At 34.3% G+C, this 25,561-nt stretch overlaps 3 protein-coding genes across 5 annotated transcripts in view; 1 reads left to right on the top strand and 2 right to left on the bottom strand.

Moving 5' to 3' along the window:
• Positions 1-17,681, bottom strand: part of LOC127848290 (uncharacterized) — a 32,781-nt gene extending 15,100 nt beyond the window's left edge. The window contains exons 1-3 of one of the 2 annotated variants that reach the window (XM_052380664.1): positions 17,582-17,681; positions 8,380-8,969; positions 2,109-2,267 (exon numbers count right to left, since the gene is read on the bottom strand). In XM_052380664.1, coding sequence (XP_052236624.1) covers positions 2,109-2,267; positions 8,380-8,916 — 696 coding nt within the window. In that variant the 5' untranslated portion in view covers positions 8,917-8,969; positions 17,582-17,681. Of the gene's footprint in view, positions 1-2,108; positions 2,268-8,379; positions 8,970-13,318; positions 13,441-17,581 lie in introns of those variants that run through there. The other variant, XM_052380663.1, reaches the window with a different exon arrangement.
• Positions 14,315-14,824, top strand: LOC127849326 (uncharacterized). The gene has a single exon (XM_052382045.1). It carries the CDS (start codon positions 14,315-14,317, stop codon positions 14,822-14,824), a length of 510 nt encoding a protein of 169 aa, XP_052238005.1.
• Positions 17,682-20,213: 2,532 nt separating the features above from the next.
• LOC127847848 (uncharacterized) lies at positions 20,214-23,941 on the bottom strand. 2 transcript variants are annotated; one of them, XM_052380046.1, is made up of 2 exons: positions 23,135-23,941; positions 20,214-22,378 (listed from the first exon to the last, which is right to left on the bottom strand). In XM_052380046.1, the coding sequence occupies exons 1-2, from the start codon at positions 23,207-23,209 to the stop codon at positions 21,788-21,790; spliced, it is 666 nt and encodes a 221-aa protein (XP_052236006.1). In that variant the 5' UTR covers positions 23,210-23,941; the 3' UTR covers positions 20,214-21,787. The 2 variants fall into 2 exon arrangements, with proteins under 2 accessions (XP_052236006.1, XP_052236007.1); XM_052380047.1 differs by having other exon boundaries at positions 20,214-22,372.
• Positions 23,942-25,561: the final 1,620 nt, after the last annotated feature.

Here is a 25,561-nt window from a genome sequence, read left to right as displayed (position 1 = left end):
ACTGCATCAGCTTCAGAAGATGATTCGTTTCTGGCATTCGCGTTTTACAGGAAATGTCAGTTGTCAGTACACTGTATAATGTACACCCCTTTGTGTCAAAACTGGATTTAATTTGAGTGTGAATAGTCGACTGTTTCATGCTCTTTGTATCAATACCATCCGGGTATCTGTACTATAAGTATACCAGTCTACAAACAAGGTGCGCGCTTCCGCATATGGGTATCCGGAAGTTCAAAAAATTGACGTTTAGCGTTCATGCCGTCGAAAGCATTTAGCAATATAACTGGTTTTTCACTATTTCTTTACTTGCAAACAATACTAGTGGCTTATAACTTACCTTCCAATCTTTTTTTTCTCGCATTTTGCGAGTGTGCGAGTGTTAATTTCGAGCCATGTGTATGTGCGTGGATTACGCTGGATTTAAATGCCTCATGCCTACGGTTATTCAGTCTTATTTGTTTCAAATATGGAACATGATTGCTCGTTAGGATCTTGAATTCGTCCATCTGTCGAAGGACGAAAAAGACGAAAATTAATGTCTGACGAATAATAATGGTTTCACAGTAAATGCTGATGATGCACGACGAAAAACAGATAGCATGCAATCAAAATGGCTCAAATTATGATATGAGCACATTGCGCTCAGATTAGCTTATTACTTCCCCGCCATATGGTGGCAATTTTTCTTGATGAACAGGAACCATTTTCAAACATGCGTAAATACATATGTTCTCAGTAAGTGTCATGATTATATGACAAAACGTGTGACTTCTATAATGTTCTTTTGTTTCACTACGTCAATATATGGAACACTGCCATTCGGCGGACATGTTATTTAAGGTACTTGAACTATACCAAAACGAGGCTGCCATTTTATGAATGCAATATTCTCAGAAAGTGTCATTTTGATTGAGCAAAAATGTGACTTCACCCGTGTTGGTTTCACAATCATAAAATAGAGAAGGCAGCCTCTACTTCTGGCCGCAGTGTGTTTTAAAGACTCGAAACCAAGTTCAAAACTTGCAAGATATTATTGAAACAACCATGGTGTGAATTTTAAGACGTTGGGCATTAACATTTGACTTCTAGATTGTTTACATGGTTTCACTGTAAACAGCTGCCACGCCTTCTGGCTGCAGCATTTATTTTGTTGAGCGGAACATTTACTAGCCAATGATTGTTTTAATACCTTAAGCAAACAAACCATAGGCCCAGAGGAGCTCACTGAGATCCAATTAAACCAAACAATTCTTAGCAGGTAATTTGCACAAGGTTTTACTATAGACATATAAAGGAAACTAGTTCAATCCTGACAGCCAGACATTAACCTCATCAAAATCATGTTTAAGACAACCAATATATAGGAAAACCTATATTACGATCAAATTCTATTATGATGTCCACGATTGTATTAGAACACACCTTTTAAAAAAGATGTATGGACACAAAACAAGCGACTTCTAGAGTGTTTGAAAGGTTTCCCTTTAGCCATTTAAGCAAATTTGCCTCCTCTACATCCCGACCATGTATTTTACCGGACTAGAACATTTTGTTCGAACTTTTGATATGTAAAAAAAATATTTTTTTTATAAGCATAATGTGTAACTACTTAGCACACACTGTAACTCCAAATTGTTCACACGAATTGTTTTTAAAAGAGCTTGTAACATAGTTGTTTTCCCTATATAATTCAGCTGAGATATTATTGGGGAAAATGTTCTTACTAATGTTTATGACAATTATAAAAGCGGCGTCTTGAGTATTCTCAAAGCAAATGCTGAAGACAGACGTCGGACGACTTAAGACTACGTAAGACAGACATAAGGTGATCACAAATCACGACACGCGAACTTTCTGCGTATGATTCTAAAAATAATGTGATGGTACATGTATCTATGATATAAGGGGTCATTAATGCTTCGAAACAAGCATGTACACATTGTAAATAGAAATCACAAACACATTGTATGGCATATCTTTTATTTACAGTAAACATATAATCAAAAGTTAGTTTTATATATGTTCTTTTATTAATATATTTCAAACAATTTAAATCAGTGAGTGTATATATGAAAGAGAAAAGTTTAAAAAGTTAATACTTATCTTACCATTTCTAAATTGAAGAGGGCTTCCTTAGCGGCAGGATATTGTGATAAGCATATCGGGTCGTCCAAAAGGCTTTTCAAGGTCATGAAGTACTCACCAAGGTCACTATCTGTAACTTTACAGTTTGCAGTATGGCGTATCATTCGGCCAATATTCCGCACCTATGTCAATAGAAAATGAATAATATATTAAACATTATCTATCATATATTGATACATAAACATAGATTGATACCCCAACAATTGCGAACATTCCACTCTGACTCCAAGAGATAGCCTTGAAACGTCATGCTGCATGTTTAATTTAGATCTGCAATAATAACCTTCAAGGTAGCAATGTTGTTGTTGTTCGCCATAAAGCGCATTGCATAGTTAGGATGTTAGTAAAACAATTCTTAAAAACAATGAAATACATGTTAACAAGCCTTTATTCAAAAACAAAATCTTATATAATTATAACTTTGAGTTTTTTAATATTGACACGGTAGCAACATGGTTCAATCCGTTAATTTTACAATTAGCCCTGTATTTTGATGTTATTTTCAAAGTTTAACCTTGATACTGTAAGTAGCTTCACGGTTGTTTTACTTAATCCGTTTCATGTAGGTGAACATATGTGCTAACTCATTTGTAAATAATTTTGTAAAGTGGGAGGAAACTGTCCGCATAATTTTCCGGACACATTGAGAGACTTACCGATATAGTGAATCAAATATAGCCCCTATTTCTTAAATGTTGGTATTAGGGTTATCATAATTAATTAGGTCAATGTCAACAGACAGCCAATATCCAGCGTTATTGCAAAACTATGACATTTCATTAAAGTTGTTGTTTGGATAAATTCTCCGGAGGGGGGGGGGCAAACATGACCACTAGGTGTTAAGGCGTAAATAACAGTACCTATCAATGTCATGTACATGTATATGTACATGAAGTATGTTATGATGTATAGAGATCTAGCCACACCTTTTTAGTCTACAAAGACTTGTTATTAATATAAACAAGAACACCGCATTGCGGGTGCAGACCGCTCATCTATTTTCTTTTTAAAGGTGAAGGGACTCTCATTTTCAATCACAAAGGAGGGAGGGGTGGAGTGAAGAGGGGTGCATTGTGTGGGGTGTGGAAATTTATTACATTATTTTCCAAATATGCAAAAAAAAGGAAAAAAAATCGGGGGTGGGGGGGTGGTGGGGGGTGTGGGGGGTGGGGGTGGTGATTCTTGGATGCAATGGTTGGAGGGTATTTCAAACATAAAATAATAAAAATAAATATTTGTGTTTTTTAACAGTTTCAAAAAAAAAATTGGGGGAAGGGGTGAGGTGGGGGGTATAGTGTGAGGGTGTGGTGGTAATTTATGAGATGATCTTAAATAAAATTAAAAAATTAGGGGGGATTCGGGTGGGGGGTGGGGGAGGGTGGGTGGGGGGAGGGGGGTGGGGGGATTCTTGGGTGCGATGGTTGGACGGTATTTCAAACATATAATAATCACAATAGTTTTGTTTTTTAACCGCTTAAAAAAAAATTGGGGAGGGGGTGGGGGGGTGGGGGAGGGGTATAGTGTAAGGGTGAGGTGGTCATTTGTGAGATGATCTTTAAAAAAAATAGGGGGGGGGATTCGGGGGGAGGAGGGGGGGGGGCACGGGCGATGGTTTGGGTGGAGTCTATTGTGGTATGTCAGGTAAGAGTAGTTTTGTCAAAGTATCAATCAAATCTAATCATAAATAAAGAAGTTATGGCAATTTTAGCAAAATTTAATAATTTGACCTTGAAAGTCAAGGTCATTCAAAGGTCAAGGTAAAATTCAACTTGCCAGGTACAGTAACCTCATGATAGCATGAAAGTATTTGAAGTTTGAAAGCAATAGCCTTGATACTTAAGAAGTAAAGTGGATCGAAACACAAAACTAACCATGTATTCAAAGTTACTAAGTCAAAAAATGGCCATAATTCTGTAAAAATGACATCCAGAGTTATGATACTTGTCCTTTTACTGTACCCGTATGACAGTTTGCGAGTTTTCCAAGTATGAAAACAATATATATGATACTTTAATGGTAAAGTGGACCAAAACACAAAACTTAACCAAACTTTCAATTTTCTAAGTATAAAGGGCCCATAATTCCGTCCAAATGCCAGTCAGAGTTACATAACTTTGCCTGCACAGTCCCCTTACGATAGTTAATAAGTGTTGCAAGTATGAAAGCAATAGCTTTGATACTGTAGGAATAAAGTGGACCTAAACACAAAACATAACCAAATTTTCAATTTTCGTAGTATAAAAAGGGCACATAATTCTGTCAAAATGCCAGTCAGAGTTACATTACTTTGCCTGCACAGTCCCCTTATGATAGTTAGTAAGTGTTTCAAGTATGAAAGCAATTGCTTTGATACTTAAGGAATAAAATGGACCTAAACACAAAACTTAACCAAAATTTTCAATTTTCTAAGTATAAAAAAGGCACATAATTCTGTCAAAATGCACGCCAGAGTTATCTTACTTTGCCTGCCCAGTCCCCTCATGATAGAAAGTAAGTGTACCAAGTTTGAATGCAATAGCATTGATACTTTCTGAAAAAAGTGGACATAAACGCAAAACTTAACCAAAATTTTCAATTTTCTAAGTATAAAAAGGGCACATAATTCAGTCAAAATGCACGCCAGAGTTATCTAACTTTGCCTGCCCAGTCCCCTCATAATAGTAGGTAAGTGTACCAAGTTTGAATGCAATAGCATTGAAACTTTCTGAGAAAAGTGGACCTAAACGCAAAACTTAACCGGACGCCGACGCCGACGCAGATGCCGACGCCAAGGTGATGAGAAAAGCTCATAATTTAAAAAAAAATAGATGAGCTAAAAAGTGTGTTTGAGTTAATAAATTGGTTTTACAACTTAAAGAACTACACGGAAATTTAAAAAGGACCAACTGCTTTATAGTTCAACTCAGTTATATATGACGTTTTAACCTGCTATGAACGCCAGGAGCAAAACATATTATCTAGGTAAACATTTATCATTGAAACGAACCCGAAATGCCTTTTCTTATATACTTTCCCTGATATTTATAAATAACAACAAACATGTCCATGGCTTGATTTTACCCTTTTAGGTCTAGTATGCAAATCAGCAACTTAATGTGTAATAATGTCTTGGTAGATTTATGTAAAAGCCATTGGAAATAAGTTGCTTGTTTTAAAAGAAAATGGCTTGCCGAAAATCATAAAATCATTATTAAATTCGCCATTTAATGTTTTACAGAACTATGCATAAAAAACAAAAAAATTCATGTATGACAACTTTACTATAATTCGCAAACATATAGAAGAAGGCCAAGACTGCCCTAGACGCACCTTTTCCGTAACAAGTTGCAAGTTTCGAACCAAGATGAATTTTAAAATTCAGTTTAGAAGACTTTAATCTCAATATAAAGAATTGAAACTCCAGCTGCGGGAGCAGTATTGAATTTTTATTAAAAAAAAATTAGTTGGTCCTTTATTTTAGGCAAGTGACCGATTGCCCAAACAGTACAAAACAGCACACTACAGCACAATACAAACCAACATAAACACAAAATACGAGATATGCTTTTTGGACCTATAGCTTTTGTCATATATTTATAACGCTTTATAAGAAAAGTCAAAGTATCATCTTCACATCATTTGACAGACCCAATCACTTGACAATATGGGTATGATTTGAAAAAGACGTTGTAGAGGCTCACTTTATCACATGATATTGGGCGCCAAATATTTCCCACTTACACCATCTTTTTAAAAACGATTTTAAAAACCATTGAACACCATACGTATATGCAATTATTCAAGTGTGGCAAGTGTTGACCCTGATGAATTATTTAACAAACGTATTTGACCATATGTTTATAAAACTAAACACATCTTGTAACTTCTAGACTGTGACAAGCTTTGGGACCATAAAAAGAACACATATAGCAGAGACGTAATATACATTGTTTCACGAATAAAGTGGGCCAGAAAGGTCCAACTTCGCTCACCTAAATACTAATGAACTGACCGGTTATGTGCTTCCAATATATCATAAGAACACATGTTTTGACTAAGTTTCATGTAGAGTGAACGATTAATGTAACTTCAATAGTGCTTACAAGGATTTGCTATAGTCATATAAGGATAAAGTCCCCAGTCCCTAGCGGCCTTTTTTGTCAACAAACCGGAACCATTTTCAAATTGGTAAAATATTATTGAGGCAATTCTTCTGACAAAGTTTCTGAATGTGACTTCTAGATGTCCAACATTGTCTTTGCTTTACTGTTAAATTTACCGGCTACCGGTTTACCGGCATCAATGAAAAATGATTCTTGCCAGTTAACCCCACCCTTTTACGAATGCATGCAACCGAGTGGACGATGATCATTACAGTTCGGCGACTAGAAAGATACATGATAATTCCTCGTGGCGCAGCTGAGTTATCATATATTACCTTGTTATGTGGCTTGAATATTCGGTAGAAAGTCATGCTATCTCTTAGCAGTTGATTATATTATATATATAAATATAATATTTTTAACATCATATATGTATTGTGTAATGTTCAAAATGAGTATTCCAAATCAACCTCGAAATTGTGCTTTTCCTAAACGTACATTCGGGAAGAAAAAGCCAGAACAGTGTTCATTCCAATCTAGCTGGTTTGATTCGTTGACATGGCTTCACTACGATGAAGTATGTATATTAGTATTAAATTGTATTTGCGACCGTTCATACATTTAATGAACTTAACGTCGATTTAATTATAAACGAAATTTAGAAAAAAACATACTCGTATTGTTGCTTAATAATGTTTTTTTTATTTTTATCATTTATATTTAACACAAAATGTATTACATTTGCAATGTTATTATTTTTAGAGCCGGGACCTTGCTTCCGCCTCCCCAATTTTTGAAGGTTATCTACGCCTCTGAACCTGAAAGCATTATTTACGACTAAATGCAGAGCGAAGAGCTATTCAATGAGTTGCGTTGTGTGTGTTATTACGGTACACCCAACTGTAAGCCAAACTTATGTATCGCCTGGGCATGACCAGTTTTTACCCAGGGTGCACACGTTAGACTGTCCTTGCAAAATACAACTATTTTGTGTCACATACAAACCATGAAAGCTGTCGACCTTTTGGTTTCAGATAAAAAGATTGTTCAAAGTTCAAAGTTAAATAGCAAAAGAAGCTATATATACATAATGCGACATCCCCACTGACGTGTCCAGTCATGATCCGTTGGGCATGATGTAGCGATATAAACAAACATAGTTGAGGACCACACTTCTATGTAACTAGCCATAAACCAAACCTCTGAAAGTTTTGGTTATAGAGATTTGAAAATATTTCACTACATATATATATGTCAGAAAAACAAGTCAGCTTCACTGATCAATTATGACGAAGAGTACATGATTTTAACAAACTTGATAGAGAACCACCATACCATGGCACACACCAGTCATTAAATACCAGACCCTTGCAATTCAAGAGAAGATTTTAAAAATTATTTACTTTATTAGTCTATATAAACATGTTACCATGAGGCATGGTCAGTTTTGATCCTAGGGACCTGATTTAATCTTTTTACATGACCACTATACAATGGTATAAGCAACAAATATTGTACAATCAAATCGTACCGTTTCAGAGAATACTTTAGTCTTATTTTTGTCAATGCTTTTTACCTGTAAACGTGTGTTACATCTTTCCCGATACTAAGGTGTGGGTATTGTTTGAATGAAAAGTTTATGCAAGACCTTCATTCTGATGCAATTGAACAGAACGATTTTACGATTAAACAACGTTTACAGAGGTAAGTTTGATTTAAATATGCTTAGAGTCTAAGGATAAATCATTTGCAGAAATAATTAACATACCTGACACACAAACCGATGACACACTTCACAGTATACTTTAAAGTGTATGCTATATATGCTCAGGTGAACTAAACGTTAACAAATTGTAGTGTTTCAATCTACCATAATTTCAAGCATGCAACTATTCCAAAACATGTTCTGACATTTAGGCCATTAATACAAAAGTATTGGTTAAATACATTGACTAATATAAAAGACTTCTTTATATGAATGGTAACAGATGTGTTCTGAATGTGTTATCAATTACTTCATATTAAAAAATCCGCGCTAGTAAAAAATTATGTGTAGTGTCATTTATAATATCAAACAAACTTACATAGCTTGTCTCACTTGACCCCAGTATATTAATCAATAATAATTGTCGTATAATAAAAAATAATATACCTTATGCAGAAGACAATCACCTCTTAATGGTGATATGGTGAAGGAAAAGCAGTTGTCGAAATGTATGCAACTCAAAAGGATAGTGATCAATCCATTAAAATCGCAATCATCCAACGAAGCCACCTGACTATATCCCTCAGGTGGAAGATAGCATTTAGCCACTTCCCAATGATCGGATCCCCACTTTTCCGCATGTGTATTACGCCAAGAAGGATTTGAGAATCTGTGTTTTTGTAAAATATTTTTCTGTACTTGATGACACACGTTGGATGGGCAATTACGGGGCTGATTAGCAGGCCCGTTATGAAACTGGCAGATTTGACGGGTCTTTCGACGACATAGTCCCTGTGTCGGACATCGAAGTAAGTGTTCGATGGAACACTGACCACAACTTCTGCCCACCGCTGCACATACTTTATTGATTTCTGTATCAAAGAAATCCTTAAGTCCTTTTTTTGTAATGTTCAGCGCAATGCATGCTTTAAACCAGTTGTTTGTTTCTTTGTCTGCAAAAACATTAGCGAGGCTCGCCATCATGAAAATCGGTCCTCCAAAGTTTAAGGTGTGAATTACACGTTGGGTTTAACTCCCTGAAACAAGAGCAAGCACAGCTGGTTTGTACCGGAATATATGATGCAATTTTTATCATATTTCTTACAAATCAAATACTAGTATGGACATTGTAATAACATTTTCGATTAGTAAAGTAATGAAGTATCCAAACAAAACATAAAGCGTCATAAACATGAACAGCGCACAATAATCCAACACAAATTGACATCAATTATCACGTGTTGTAATCATGTTTGGTAAAATTTGAAGTATAACATACTATTAAATATCAACTAGCTTTCTAATGACCTATATACGATAAAAAAACTCTATAATATAAACGGGTACCAATAGCTTCTAAAGAAAAACAAATTTCAAATTAGGATTGATACATTGCAATACATGTATTTGTAAGAGCCAACAAGAACCGGACTTCGATATTTACGTTGGTACAAACATATTGGTTAGGAGGGGGCGTAGAGGAATTAATAAATACTGTATTTGCACATGCAGATTAATTTTAAATGAAATAAAAATAAACAGGTTAACATTTTATTTTATTTAAATGCGGTTTGCTTGATAATTCAATACAATGCTCGTTGAAGCCAATACATTTTTGCTAATAAGTACGTTGTACTTTATGTGTTAGTCCCACAAAAAACAGATAGGTGCACTCATAAATGAAGTCATCGTAAGGCGTACATTTGCAACTACATTTTTGCCTTAGCGCCAACTTTACCAATTTACTGTTTCTCTCTTGAATATCGTCTCAAATACTTCATGTAAATTGAAACTCAAATTGTATGAAGTAGTTCAGAAAATATTCAGTAGAGAAACTTTGACAATTTCAGGCCGTGTCACTCTTTTTATTTTACAGTTTATGTATGGCTTCTTCATAAACAAGCATTTCCTAATCAAGTATCGTTTTAAAGTTAACATAAAAAACTAAAGATTAAAATAAAAGTGATATTTTTGTCTTGTACTGTTCCTGCGATGTTCTTTATATTTCCTAAACCGATATATTTCTTAATAAAATGTTCAAAACAAAAAGTTAATATATGATTATACTGTCAAAAAAAGAAAAACACATATTGATTTTGCGTATTGCTTATTTGCGTATTACGGAACAATAAAACGCTAAACAATAAACGTTTTGAATAGACATCTGCAATAGAGGGGCAAACGCAAACTCTTCTCTGGCGACTATGTTCCAATTGTGGATTAAGAGCGTCTACTGGTATGCCTGTGATACCACATGCCAGCCATATGTAGATAAGATTATCACGATAAGATTAGTCATCTTTCTCACTTAACTAAACTATCGGTTGCCGTGAGAGGGGATCTCGCGATGACACGAATCTTTTTTTAATTGAAATATCGTTTGTGTGTAGTATGGCACGTACCACGTATACTCAAAGTTGCACCAAAAACAAACACGTCTGTTTTCTTGTTCATCCTCGATTTTAATACAAAAAAAATATTTGTTTAGTTTACAAATGACGTGGTTTATGGGCTATGAAACGCTCTGTCGGATGCATATTATAAATTGTATTATGCAGGACACCGACACAATTCTACATCTAACAATATTAGTTTACGCCCCGCCTACTCGTTGACACACTGATCAGCTCCGCATTTTCATCTCAAAACAACCCAGAATGAAGATGTACTAAGAATTAATACGATCGATCGCGCTGAATGTAAGTTTCATGAATATTGGATTAGAGTGTTAACAAGGTTTAACTACAGCCTTAATAGGATAACTGCCCCGCCCTCCGGCGGTCATATTTTCAACATACATTAACCATTGACGAACTAATACAAGATATTATTTAAACAAATATTCTGACCAATCCTCATTACGATTGGACTAGAAATAAGACAAGAGCATTGACAAGATTTTACTATAGCCATATCAGGAAAAATGTTTGCAACGGTCCGGAATCATGTTCGAACTCAGACTAGGGGCATTATAATACATATTTTGACTAAGTTTCATAACGATTGGACTAACATAACATAACAGCAAGAACGAAAGCAGAGCCAATTAGCTCTTTCCATAACTTGAACACACTCTTAGGCCTCAATCATGGTGAATTTAAACAGACAGTTTTTTTCGACAAATAAACTGCTGCAATAACTTGTTGAAATCAGGATAAAGAAATGTGAAATTAAAGTGTTAGTAGCGCATTGTGCCGGCACAACCCGCTTAAATTTTCAACCAAATTTAGTAAAGGAGTGAAATAAAGTGTTTGAAAAATATATATAATAGTATTATAATGTTACATTCTAAACACGATTATGGTGAAAATGATGTGTAGTAATACTATTAATTCTTTATATGCTGTAATTGTATGTTTCTATATTACACATGTTTCTTTCACACTACTTACAAATACTTTGAATGGTTGTTTTATGTGCCCCACCACTAAAGTGGGGGACATAATTTTTGCCCTGGCTGTATGTTGGTCTGTATGTTGGTTTCTTTGTGCGAACTTTAACATTTGCAATATGTTTTGCTCTTTTTAAGATAGCGACTTCATGTTTGGTATGCATGTGTATATTATACAGCTGCACATGTTGAGTGGTAAAAGGTTAAGGTAAAGGTCATCCTTCAAGGTCAAAGGTAAAAAACAATTGAATGAAAGCGGTGCAGAAGGGAACATAATGTTTCTTACAAACACATCTCTTGTTTCTCTTACAATTAAAGATATACTGTTAAATCTCTAAGCATACTAAGTTTTTTATTATTCGTTTGTAGATTCGTTATATCAAGTTTTAGATCCTGACATTGTATATTCATTGGTATGTTTGGACTACTTCTAATAATCATAACAGCACCTTTGACAATTTCCTAGGTAAATGGAATGTACCAGAACATGTGCCTAACATTCTGATGTATATTTCCTTAGTTAATGTGAACACTAGTGCATGTTTATTGTCCCAGTCAGTATTACAAAAATTGTGAGTTCTATTTCGTATGACACAATGGACTGTCAATATGTTGATTTAATACTTAATAAATAAGTTTCTCTTCTTTGGGACTGGTCTCTGCTTTCTCAATATAAGTTGGTAATATGTCATCGATTTTATTTTTTAAAAATGACGCATTCTTTTTACATTACAATACATTTATTTGGAATGTTAATGAATTGATATAATTGGAAATGTACGTTTGTTCTAACACGTGTATTCAAATATTCTTGCGAAATAAAACTATTTCTTTCTACCATATAATCTCTCACAAAACGAATACCTCTTTCATATAAACATTTAAAATAAATAACCTTTTGTTGATGCTCATGAGAATGTTGACTGACTTAAAGATTTAATCAATACCATTAACATAGTTTTTATTAAACAATTCACCAGCTGGTAACTGTGAAAGACTCCTTTTATTCATAACCAAACAATAACAGTTTTTACAAAGTTGTTGCATACAACGCTTGTGAGATAAAGATATATTGCCACTAGCTGCCAGCCGTTTCGAAATGCATACCAATTCAAGTAAGTTTGTGCCTTGATCTTTATAACGTAAATTCCGTTATAACCCGAGGAGGACAAACATGGAAAATTGCACATTCATGTATTACACTTTGCAAAGCATCCCATATACGTTTGGAGAATGTTATATTTAATTTAAGCTTGCGGTGCTCTATACACATACATATAAATTGTTTAAAATATTACGTTATTTGAAATAAATGAATTGCATATCGCCCTTGGATATATCATGCTATTTTATGAATGTTAACATAAGGAATTATATAAACTTAGAAAACCTCACCCATCATTTATGTTAATGTTTATTCAAAGCTTTGGAAACGTTCATTTAGAAACAAGACGAAGTGTTAACGTAATCACAAAAGCACCAATATACGAAATGGGCGTGCAAACGTCAACTGATTTGTAGGTCAAACCGCAGACATTTTTAAAAACCTATTCGGGCTTATGTTAGAGTCAAATAGTGTAACATCCTACATGTATTCTGAACGATAACACAAGTCGTGCTACTAAATCAATTATAAAACATACATTTAATTAGCTACTTTTAGAAAACACACTTAGAAGGGAATCCCATTTAAGTCAAATAAGGTATTTTTAAACGCATATTAAAATGTTAGAAAGCGCAAAGAGTGGTGTGCATATTACACCATCTCTTTAATCGTGTTACAGTTTACAGCACAATCACATTACTTATGTACTTATATTGAACAACAACAGATGTTTATATTATTTTCACACAAAAAAATCACTTTCGGTTTCCCTATATAAAACAGTCACTTTCGATTTACATATATACATTAAGTTTAACAGCGATATTTTAAAAATTACAAATCCTTCGCGTTGTACGTTCAAATATTACACGTAAAATATAAATCCTTACCACAAAGAACATAACTTGAGAGGGATATTTAAATATAACAATCCAAAACTTTCACTTCAGCTACACATTTTAAAATTAGAAGAACCTGTCTGAGCTCCAATATCGATCACATAAAGGTTAAACAACACTAAAACTAGGTCACTTTCACGTGCCATTCTCCGCGTATAAAACCCTGTCGCCATGAAACACGGCATCATAATTGCTGATATAAACGTAAGTATTATTAAACGACTAATTAGTTTTTATTTGTTTTAACAATTGTGACTGTACACCGTGCATTTACATGAAGGTGTGGCAAGAAACAAGAATTGGGGACATTTGTTTGGCATGCAAATTACTATTGATACAACAATTAAACACTGTTTAAGAACAATAATCTGTTGTTTTTTTATGCGCATGCATGAAGATGGCGGTCAAAAACATTTCAGATTAAAAATCACATCTCAAATATTAAAAATTCATGTAAATTAATCGTGTGATGAAAAGCAAAAGTGTGAAAAATTGGACTTTGGATAAACATTAATGACAAGGAAACGCAAACCTTCAAAAGATTCACCGGATACCGGTCAATCAAGCTCAAACCGTAACACGAGCAAGAGAAACAAAGGGAAAACATGGCGCAAAATATCCAAGTGTCACCAGGTGCGAGTCAAACCGGACAAATACATGCAAGTCAGCCAGGTCAGTTGTATAGTAGCCCTCAGTTTACCTAAATGGCTGGTAATCCGTACGCATACTTGATGTACACACCCACTTTCCCTGGGCATGGGTTCATACCCCCAGCGACGCCATCGCTAATGCCAAGCTCAGATATATTGTCCTTAATGTTGGATAGATTAAATGCAGTAGATAAGAAACTCTCCCAACTTGATCAGATACATCAAACTGAATCCAGCAAATTTTCTCGAATATATAAAATGGAGCAATGGATAAACAATTTTGAAAGCCGCATCAAGGACGTAGGAAAATAGTGTGATTTAAAATCTAATAAAAAAGATGACTGAGTATGACTCAATATTAAAATCATGTAACAACTTACAAAGTCGGGAGTGTTCAGTTAACCTGAAAGATTCAAAATTACAAGCAGAGATAACGGACCTTAAGTGCAGGAGTATGCGGGAAAATGTGCTTGTCTTTCAAATTCCAGAGGAGAAAAACGAGCAATGCGACCAAAAGATATTGGAATTCATTGAAACCAAACTTCAGGTGCAAAACGCTCGATCCGAGGTAAAGTTGCAAAGGGCACATCATGTAGGCCGATATCAGCCGAATAAAGTGCGCCCCATTGTCGCCAAGTTCGCGTATTGCCCGGACAAGGAGAGAGTTCGAAAGGAGTCAAAGCAGCTTAAAGGTACCTCTTTTGGAATATCCGAACAATATCCAAAGGAGGTAATGGATGTTTGTCGAAGGCTGATACCAATTATGAAAAAGGCACGAGCCGAAGGCAAGGAGGCATTCCTTAAAATTGAAAAACTGTACATAAACAAACAAGTGAATGTGGAATAGGACGGTCGTGAGAATGTCGTTAAATTTGTTACGTTGAATGTGGAAGGACTAAGTGCACTTAAATGTTCCAATAGTAAGTTTACATCTTTTCTTTCCAATCATGACTTTATGTTTAACTGAAACCTGAACCAATAAAGATTCTTCAATAGATTTAAAGGCTACAGCAAACCAATTCATTCTTATAGTCGATTGCAACACCGTAGAGCGAAGCGCTCTAGTTGTGGTATTATTAATTATATTAAAGATTCTATGCCTAAAGGAGTCATATTAGTAAAAAATGATATTGATTGCATTGTTTGGCTAAAATTAGATAAGCTGTTTTTTAATATTGAAAATGATGTATATCTCTGTGCTTTATATATTGCACCCGAAAATTCCCCTGTTCAGTCTTTGTATACCTATGATATTGAACTATTGAATGTGATATAAATTTTTATCAAACTAAAGGTAAAGTATATTTAACGGGAGATACAAACTCGCGAACGGGACACAACGCAGATTACATCAAAAATGATAGGTACATGTACATGGACAAAACAGACTAGTATATTATGAAGCTTCCACAATAGGTTAGTAGATGATGAATCGTACACAATAGGGTATTAGATGACGAGGCGTGTACAACATGTACGGAAATGACGAGTGGTTCACAACAGGTTCGTGTGTGATGAAGCACACTAAACGGATATGTAGATTACATGTACGAAGCGTCCACAATCGGTTGTTTGATGATGAAGCGTTAACAACAGGCTATTAGATGATGAAGCGAACACACTGGATTAGTATATGATGAAGCGTTCACATCAGGCTAGTAGATTATGAAGCGAACACTGGATTAGTAGATGATGAAGCGAACACACTGGATTAGTAGATAATGAAGCGTTCCCAACAGGCTAGTAGATGATGAAGCGTTCACAACAGGTTAGTAGATGATGAAGCGTTCCCAACAGGTTAGTAGATAATGAAGCGTTCACAACAGGTTAGTAGATGATGATGCGTTCACAGCAGGTTAGTAGATGATGATGCGTTCACATCAGGCTAGTAGATGATGATGCGTTCACAACAGGTTAGTAGATGATGATGCGTTCCCAACAGGTAAATAGCTGATGAAGCGTTCACGGCATTTTAGTAGATGATGAAGCGTTCCCAACAGGCTAGTAGATGATGAAGCGTTCAAAACAGGTTAGTAGATGATGATGCGTTCCCAACAGGTTAGTAGATGATGAAGCGGTCACGGCATTTTAGTAGATGATGGAGCGTTCACAACATGTAAGTAGATGATGAGGCGAGCACAAAGGTTAGAAGGTGATGAATCCTGCACTTAATGTTAGAAAACATGTGCTCAACAGTTTATTTAATGATACAGCATACACAACGCGTTAGTAGATAATGAAGCGAGAACAACAGGTAAGCGTTTACAACAGGTTAGTACATGATAAAGCATTCACAACAGGTAAGTATGCACAATAGGCTAGTAGATTACTATGCGTTAACAAAAGAGTATCGTGAACACCATATACGCTGATGACGAAGCGTTCAAAACTAATTTTTAATTTGTACCCCTAAGGTTAGTCTGTGCACCGGATTTGTTTATGACGAAACGTGCACAACTGGGTAGGAGATGATGACATTATTATATACAATCGATTTTGAATTGCACGTGGCAATTATAAAATTTCACCTTCATTATTTCTTAGATTGTAAGCCTTTTAAGCATGATGTCCGTATCTAACTTCTTATACAAATATGTATTGTATAAGCAGGCTCAAAAACATTACCTGCTCAACTAATGAAATACAGAGGTCTATAATTTTGTAAAGTTTGGCATCGCAATATTCACTAAATGGTAGGTGTTAAAAAGTGTTGCAAATGCGTAGCATTTTGTGAAATATTCATTTGAGGCAATTGACGTTTTTTTACAAATACACTGTAAACAAAATCAGCATCGTCTTTTTCGGCGATATAAGTTTCACTTAAACTAGTTTTGATCTTTAACGCAAAGTGAGGTTATCGGTGTTTAAAAATAACAGCTTAATATGTTGTACACAAGTAATCGTTGCATATATTTGCGTCCGTAACCATATGAGATTCGCCATAAAACATACAAGGTGGAGTATTGGTATTGTCAGATGTACTATCAGTGAACGGTTAAAATAATTGATGGTGATGGCAGGCTCTCAAACAAACTAGTACGGGGGTTTACGAAAACGTTTATTTGGTATGTTTTGTTTGATAATACTTACTTTATTGTTAAATTGCAAGTTATTTCGCCAATTCAATTGACTTTCCGGAATGGTTGCTTATCGCTTTTGTATACATATTCTGCATGATGTTTTACGAATTAACTAATAATAACTTGGACGAGCATTTCTTTATAATAATTTCAACACGTTGAATTAATCTTCATATGTCACGCAATGCTTGACGCTTTCTATTTTCCAGAAAGAACGCATCCGTCAGAAATCGATGTGTTAAAAGAACACCATTTACTCGTTTGGTTAAGGTTATTTCCGTTGTCCAAACATTGAATAGGTCCTAAGAACTCGTTGTTAGGCCTTTTCAGACTCATAAACGTTACATTAAACATTAATTAGCATTTGCGTTGTATCTGCCTTTAAATTGCGCATCAAATATTAATTTTAACCCTAACTCCGGTAATTAGGTGTTTTCTTGATGACACAATAACAATAATATTATCTTATTATACATCAAACAACAATCTATTCAACAGCAGGCAAGAAGTGAAATAGTAATTACCTGTTATTATTCAGCCGACAAAAACACGTCAATAGCCAGAGTACTTATGCGCACTTTCAAGAGGGGCGTACTGTTGGACCTTGTGCCTTCGTCACCTGCTCGTTCACTTTTATCACCCCGTCCGACTTAGATTAGTATCTTAACGCAGCTTGCCGGGATAGGCAGAGTTAGCACGATTTATGGTTTGTTTGACTTTGACATAATGAAATATTTTCGGTTTATATCGTATAAATAAAGTATACCCGTAATGAATACTTATGCGTGATTTAAATCACGTATACCAATCGTCGACCACGTCGTGAGTGTTTCCGTGAAGGCTAAATTATTAGTGTACAGCTAACCGTGAAATGTGTCATTAAATATAGGTTGATTTGTTGTAAATGCCAATTTACTAATTATAATTCACAATTCCTCATCGTTTGTTCACGCTACATGAATTTTCTATTAATACACATTTAGCACACTCAACTTGCTTTGGTGAACTGCTGTATGATCTCAAATGAAATGTAATATATTATTTTGCCGCAATTGTATGACTTGGCTTAGTAGAAAGACATTGCTTATTTGATGTTATTTCGGCATATAGGTTATCAAGTCAACTAAAAAGTAAGAACATTAACACATTACCTATTTAAACATGTCACAAACTTCGATGGCGTTCGTTGATGAATAATTGAAAACACTAGGATAAATATGATATAAACGAATAAGTATAGCATTATAAATGAGATTGATTGTAGTGTTTTGCTTTCTATGCTTTTGCGATATCCACAAACTGTCCAAATGAACCATATAGGTCAATATAATGGAATATAATTTATTGCAGGAAAGGACATTCAAAGGGACATCAATACATATTAAATATATACAAAACAGTGAAGCCAAAAAAAATTGTTAGGTATGAGTTTATCATACTGACAACTACAACACCCAACCCCCGCGCAGAGATTTGACTGGAACCAGCTGCATCCATGTGATGTTGTTTTTGTTTTTTTTAATTTAGGTTATGAATTGTTTTGTTATGAACCTTAACTTATACATGTTTTAATGTAAAAGAAAAAGATACTATTTATGTGACAATCGGGACAAATTAACCGGATACAGGTTTAAAAGATAATTAAAGGGATAACAAAAATATAAATATGTATAGGTATACATAATTGGTGAATGGGATTGGTCAGTGGTTCTCTATTAAAGAACACTCGGCTTAACAAGCAAACAATACTCTGGATGCAGGATCACGCGACTTTATGGGGTTCACAAATGGATGTTAATGGATGTTAACACACCGGCAAGTGGTGCTTTATTCAAATAACTGTTTACAGCAATTTTTCTGAAGAATATTAACTATTGCATAAACGACAGTTTTTATGCGGCTTATGACAATATGAAAATCATCAGAATTACTTTATTCAATAAGCATGTGGTGATGGCCAAAAAGTCGATGTGTTCAACATTCATATACACGGTTATATGCTGCACGCAACGTTAAATGTTTGCACCGATTTCAGACGTATTCAGTAACGTATTCTTATGTCTAAAGATATCGACAAAAACCTGCACGAACAACTGTATTATATGCACTTAAGATTTTTGCAAACATATTATAATACTTTAAGAGATTTGCAAAAATACACTTCTTAACGGTGTCTTTTTATTATGTTTAGCCCTCGTAAAAACCCCTGTGAACCCATTGATACTGCACCCTGATAAAGATAATAGATAAACATTCAAGTAAATCAACAATTTTGCAGTTTGTATACAACTGAACATCAAGCTAACCGTTGGCTATAATTTTGGTTTAAATAAATGTAATATATATCGAATGCAATATAATTTTGATAGTCAACCTAGTAATGAATTTTACGCAAATTTGCAAAAAAACAACGCATTTACATTAATGAATAAACATACAAACAGAAAATGCACCCACCAAAATCCGGCGTATCACTAAAGTATAAACAAAAAAAAGGTAATAAATTAACATAATGCTAAGACGTGCGATTATAAAAATGCATGACTCGCAACAACGACCATTTTAAGCGAGGCGTGATTACTTGCAAATAGGCAAAAAAAAAGTTAGCGGAAAAAGCACGAAATCTGATTTTAAAACAAAAGAAAAAATACGCAAAACATATATTTCAGATTTTATAAATAAAGTTAGGTCAAGCCAGAATGACACTTTACGCCAGGACGTCATTATAGCACAAGTACAAACAAACCTGATGTTTCCGAATAATTCAAATGCACAGTTAGGCAAAAGCGTTGTATGCTTATTGCACACTTGTTGTTATAATAAACTGGTTAAGTTTGAGTTTTAATAAACAGGCGAAATACTACCTTTGCATCGGAAAAAAACAAACAAGTTCGCTAAAAATATCAATGCACAAAGCGAAATGATTTCACACAAGGAAATGACGACGCAATTTTAACTCGAAAATTGTATTACTATTAGCAATAGCATCAGCAGTATCGGCATAGACATAACCAATAGCGCTATTTCCACAACCGCTACATAACACACATCAGCAAACACAACCGCTATCAATAATAGCAAAACTCCATCAACCAATATTAACATCATCAATGCAGTAACACAACTTGTACATACAATGCAACAACAAAAACGTATGTAATCATTATAAGCATTATGAACAAATAACATCTGGGCGACATAAGTCATTCAAAATATTATTTAACACATCGATGAAATATCAACATAACTGCATTTTTAAATGTATGGAATACATATACAGGGACAAAATGATATCAGTATATAATTACCGAAAGTGGCACAAACGCCATCAATAAGTTGAAACAATTATTCATTATGTGAATAAACACAATATAGACACGATATTACTAAATATATTAACACATATACAATATACGTTTCACAATTTAATCAAAGGCGATAGCAACAAAAAAAGTTGTTTATATCTGTGCAATGTTATATACATGTAATAGTGACATAAATAATTAACGAGGCAGCATACTACAAAAATGCAAATATTTGTATTCATAATTGCAACAAGAATGTGTTCAATACGCTTCCGACAAAAATGCAGAATACACTATCAGTTTTATTCTCAGGCAGAACACAAGAATGCTATTGACAAATTTACTGCGATCATAATAATACAATATTATCACTCGACTGATGTTCAATTTATACATATACATACACAACACCAATAATAATTCGTTTGAAATTATAGATACTTCATCTTACAATATATCAAATCACAAGATATAAACATAACTCACACGATTACATATGTAGACACAAAGCTAGTAATTACTTTCAGTTTGAAACAAATGCATACCGCGATATGGTTTCCCTTAGCAATATACTAGTATTTATTTTTTCTACGATTATATACAAAAAAATACCACAACATCATTCAGATTGTAAACTCACCCCCCTTATATAATCACCCTCAGCGAACCCGCCTCACAATCACATTTACGAGTTCATGTATTGCCTGAATAGTAAAGTCATTAAAATATCACAATCTGCTCAACAATTCGCTTTGACAATTTGAACGATGAACGTTATCGCAGTATAAGCGAGTGTTATCTGTAATACAACAACATCATATTTAAAACATCCCGTGCGTTGTTAAATCGACTACCTTCCATAAATGTGCATGAGCTGCAGCAACTCCAGCTCAATTCTGCACCTGCTGTTCCACCGTTATGGTTCAGGATGAGCAATACGAGCTTGTCGTATCTTTTGAAGTCTTAGTATCATTCTCGGTCCTTCATTAATCATTTCTGTAATTGTTGATATCCATGTACGTTGCTGTTCCTTATCCAGTCCAGAGGTTGCCATCAAATTTCTTTCTGGAATCATATAGTATGGTAGCTCTAAGGTGATCAATGCAACTCTTAGCGCATACAATAATTCAAGCAACCAGTGCAAAATACTTTATTATGAAAGGAGGCTTGAGGATTATTTTCCGCCATCCATAAAACGATGTTTTTCAATGTGTACGATGAAACTTCTTTCTTGCGTGGATGTAGAACATCGTTCTTTATCATTTTCAAAACATACAATTTAATTTGAGTGTCATTAGGATTGTTAACTAGTTCGATCTCACCGGCATTAAAGCACACTCTCCATTCAACATGTTGATATTCACTTCCTTTAAATCAAAGAACTGCCCAAAGTGATACCAACTGCTGAACGTCTTCCGGTGGTGGTCAGTGTCGAGGTCTTGCGGCCCATTTTGACAGGATGTTGGGACAGTAGTAACGTAATGCATGAACTAAGTCGCTGTGCAAGTTTCCCTGCAATGTACTCGGCCTTGACGGTCCCGCACGCTCATGACGCACCATGCCCTCCGTCAAGGTATCGTTCGACCAGTTAGTAACAAACAAGTCACTGCTCAAAAGTTCGCGACCATATCCGTCATCACAAAACGCATGATTTACTTGCCTGATAATTGTTTTACCACGTCTCTCCAATAGCAGTCCACAGTGTCCATGGTAGCTCATGCGGCTGAGTGATCTCAACACAGTTATCTCCCCAGGAAAGGTACTTGCATTGACATCATCATCTAAACAGATCACTCTATTAAGTACAAGCATTGCATCAAAATCACTTTCCAGATAGTTGCTCAGCCCCTTAGCCTTGCTACCCGTAACAATAAACGTTGCCGCACCACATGACCGTGTAGTCGTAAGCCTGCCACACTCCCTGTATGCGTCTCTCCTTGCCTGTATGATCTCCGTTTCGTATCCGAGCAAGCTTATCAGAGTGCATGTCTCAACGGAGGCATTTCCCCACTGTATCTAAAACAACGTTAAATAAGAAACATGCTACATGCCATAAATAACATTATATCGTTATTCGTCAAATAAATCAGTATATTCTCAGTTAATAATTCAATAGTCGGTACAAGTAGTGCCACCTTGAATATCTTAATCAATTGAATTAAGAGGATTAAAATATAGACACTGGGAATATATACGATAATAAACGGAGCGTTGCTATATTCATGAAATTAATTCATCAACATATACTGTATAAATCTATATTATATGAAATTGTAACAACAGAACAATATGTTCTATAAATATTAATATTACACTTAAATTGATTTGATTGAAGATGCATAATTTAACGAAATTATATCAAGTTTTTTTTTTTGCAAATACACTATCTTGATATTCAAACAGTTATTTAATTATTTGAGTGAACACTTTGAAACACCGTGTATCGTACTTTGCCACGTGCAGTCAATTATAATGTATTTTTTTGAAGATTTGTGAGAACTGTTGTATTCATTGTTCATGTTTCACATTTATTTAAAGAAGTTAAGTGTTTAATGTGGGACCAATTCGTATTATGCAGTATACATTTAACGTTGTTCTTTTGTCTAAAGCTGTTATCTTATACCTGCCTTAAGTAATGCAAACATTAACCATTTTTATTCATGAAATGTCATTTACCAATATCATTTCGGGGACACATACATCTGAACCTGAAACTATGCGCTAATTGTCATTTTGTATTTGAAACAAACTATACTCGACTTGTCATCTTACCAGGTCTTGTTGGCTGACACTGCCCTGTCTATGGAATCCTTTTGGTTCAGCAAGTCTCGAGTCACTTTTAGCCATCGATACAGTGCTGCAGTAAGACCTTCGATAAGCTTTTATTTTGTTTAATTGTCACGAAATAAGAAGGAGTTAATAATAGCAAGATCACAAATACGTATACTTGTACTTATCTGGTCATAGCTGACATGTTTCAGTATATAAATAAGTAAAGTAATGCGTAAAAACGTTAATAATACAACTTTAAATATAAAGTGCGAATAAGATGGCGTCTGCTCGTGTAAAATATACGTCTTTAATGAATCATGCCTTATCTTATGCATAATAATTGTTGTATAGACCTAGTCAGGTTATATGCATGTTGAATGACTCTACTGAATTCAACAAAATTACACCATTGAATATATTTCGGCGAGGATAATGAATGCTTTTATGAAAGTACCACGGCCTCTTATATATGCCAACCGTTCCAATAAATGGTAGTAAATTTTTATCGAATATTAACTTGCTGATATCGTAACTTACAAAAGCGTTTTTTTAACCTATTAATTTACGCTCGATCGCATAACAATCCTAATAGTGGGGTCATATGGTGAAATGATTGTTCACTTTTTGATAAAAGCAACAAACTTGGCAAATTTGTAGATTTAAGTATTTTATTCAATTTAACCTATGGACCCATCTCCAATTTTCAACATGGCCGCCTTTTTCAAGATGGCCGCCAAAAGTTAGGAAATTACATGTTACTGCCATATTTGATTGAAATATTCTGTTTTTAGCATTGAAATTAGCTGTTTTATGTTATTAATTAATTAAAATATGTTTCTACATGAAACAAATGAATTCAATATTGCGTATAAGTCAAAATGGCTTCCAAAATGGCCGCCTAAAGTACAAAAAATAGGATTTTCCTAATCAAATCTATAATTTTAATACTCATTCAACGTATGTTATGTAAGCAAGTGTTTTTCTTTTTTTGTATTTACATATACCTTAATTTGTATTATATTCTCAACATATTGTGTCAGTCCTTAAATAAAGAAATAACTGCATTGAACGAGTTCACACTTCCAGACCTTAAAGCTGACTTAAAATCTAACCGCGGTCACATCCTCCACCACATATGGTGCTTGTATTCAGTGAAATTGTTCACTTTTTGATAAAAGCAACACAACTTTGCTCATTGGTAGTTTAAAGTTTTTAAGACAAAATAGGCTATGGACCCAATAAATATTTTTCAAAATGACCGCCAACCTAAACAAAAAAGGAGAAAATATCGAGGTGCAGATTTTTTTTTGCGATCGTTTACTAATCAAATTAAATATTACAATACTTTATTACTAATTATGCTGATAATCAAAAATCTTTGCAAGAAAAACATTTATTAGAAGTATTTTGTTAATTTTGTACTTTTTGTAAGGTCAAAAGGTAATATATTTTTTTTTTTGGGGGGGGGGGAATTATGCTTTTTTGGCAAATATTGATTTACTTTAATAACAATAAATCCATAAAGCAGATTATCATGGTCCGAGAGCCCACTGGTGTTTATTGCAAGTTATGAGGCCAAGAATGTTTGTGTATATTTGAAAAGAGAATTGTATAACTTTCCAGAAAACCCATTTCTTAAGTGTCACAGCCGTGCACATCTATTGGTAAAATCACTCAAAATCGAATGTTTTCCCTCTGATTTATGGAATAATAAAATAAATAGGCATTTTCAGTCATGGCAATTTACACGGTGTTGTAGTTTTGGGGTATTAAATAGGTATCAGAAACCTTTCTGATAATTCATTAATAAAAATAATTTTTCATGTATTGTTTTAAAGTTACAAACCACAAAATTTCGCATTTTATTTTTGTTTTTTTGCTCATTTTTCAAATTTTAATTCTGCGAATTCTTTTACCAAGTTAACAATTTCCAACATATTTGTCAGTGTTTTAAAAACACGCATATGGCCTCCTTGTTTCATTCTAACAACGACTTTTGTATCAACATCTATTAGTGATTTTGGGTGGAAATGAATAAAATCACACACAAAACTGCTGATTTCTGGAATAATTTGATTTAATTAGATTTATAAGACATTTGATCATAATAATAATCAAATATTGTTCGCATATATACAATTGCATGTAAGATCACTCTAAACAAACAATGCATATAAGATCACTCTAAACAAACAATAAAATGACCGCAGTGTTATTATAGGTCAAAGCCACTATTTGTTACAGTTTATGTAGGTTAAAAGCCACTACATTTTAACTATTTTAGCTGTTTAGACCATTTTTCAGGTTTTAGTTCCTCGAATTTTTACTCAACTGAAATAATTTTCAAAATAGTAGTCTAACTATTGTATTAAAAACACACAAAAGGGTCTCCTGATTTAATTGAAACATGAACATTTTTTGAATGAC

The sequence above is a fragment of the Dreissena polymorpha genome, chromosome 10 (assembly GCF_020536995.1).
Source record: "Dreissena polymorpha isolate Duluth1 chromosome 10, UMN_Dpol_1.0, whole genome shotgun sequence".
NCBI lineage: Eukaryota > Metazoa > Mollusca > Bivalvia > Myida > Dreissenidae > Dreissena > Dreissena polymorpha.
The sequence above is the reverse complement of the archived record's forward strand: the minus strand, read 5'-3'. Positions and strand labels throughout refer to the sequence as shown.

Coding starts and splice junctions, on each gene's coding strand:
- LOC127847848 (XM_052380046.1), bottom strand. CDS start 23,209: ATGGCTAAAAGTGACTCGAGACTTGCTGAACCAAAAGGATTCCATAGA. Junction 22,379..23,134: donor GTGTCAGCCAACAAGACCTG/GTAAGATGACAA, acceptor ACGTTGTTTTAG/ATACAGTGGGGAAATGCCTC.
- LOC127849326 (XM_052382045.1), top strand. CDS start 14,315: ATGACTGAGTATGACTCAATATTAAAATCATGTAACAACTTACAAAGT.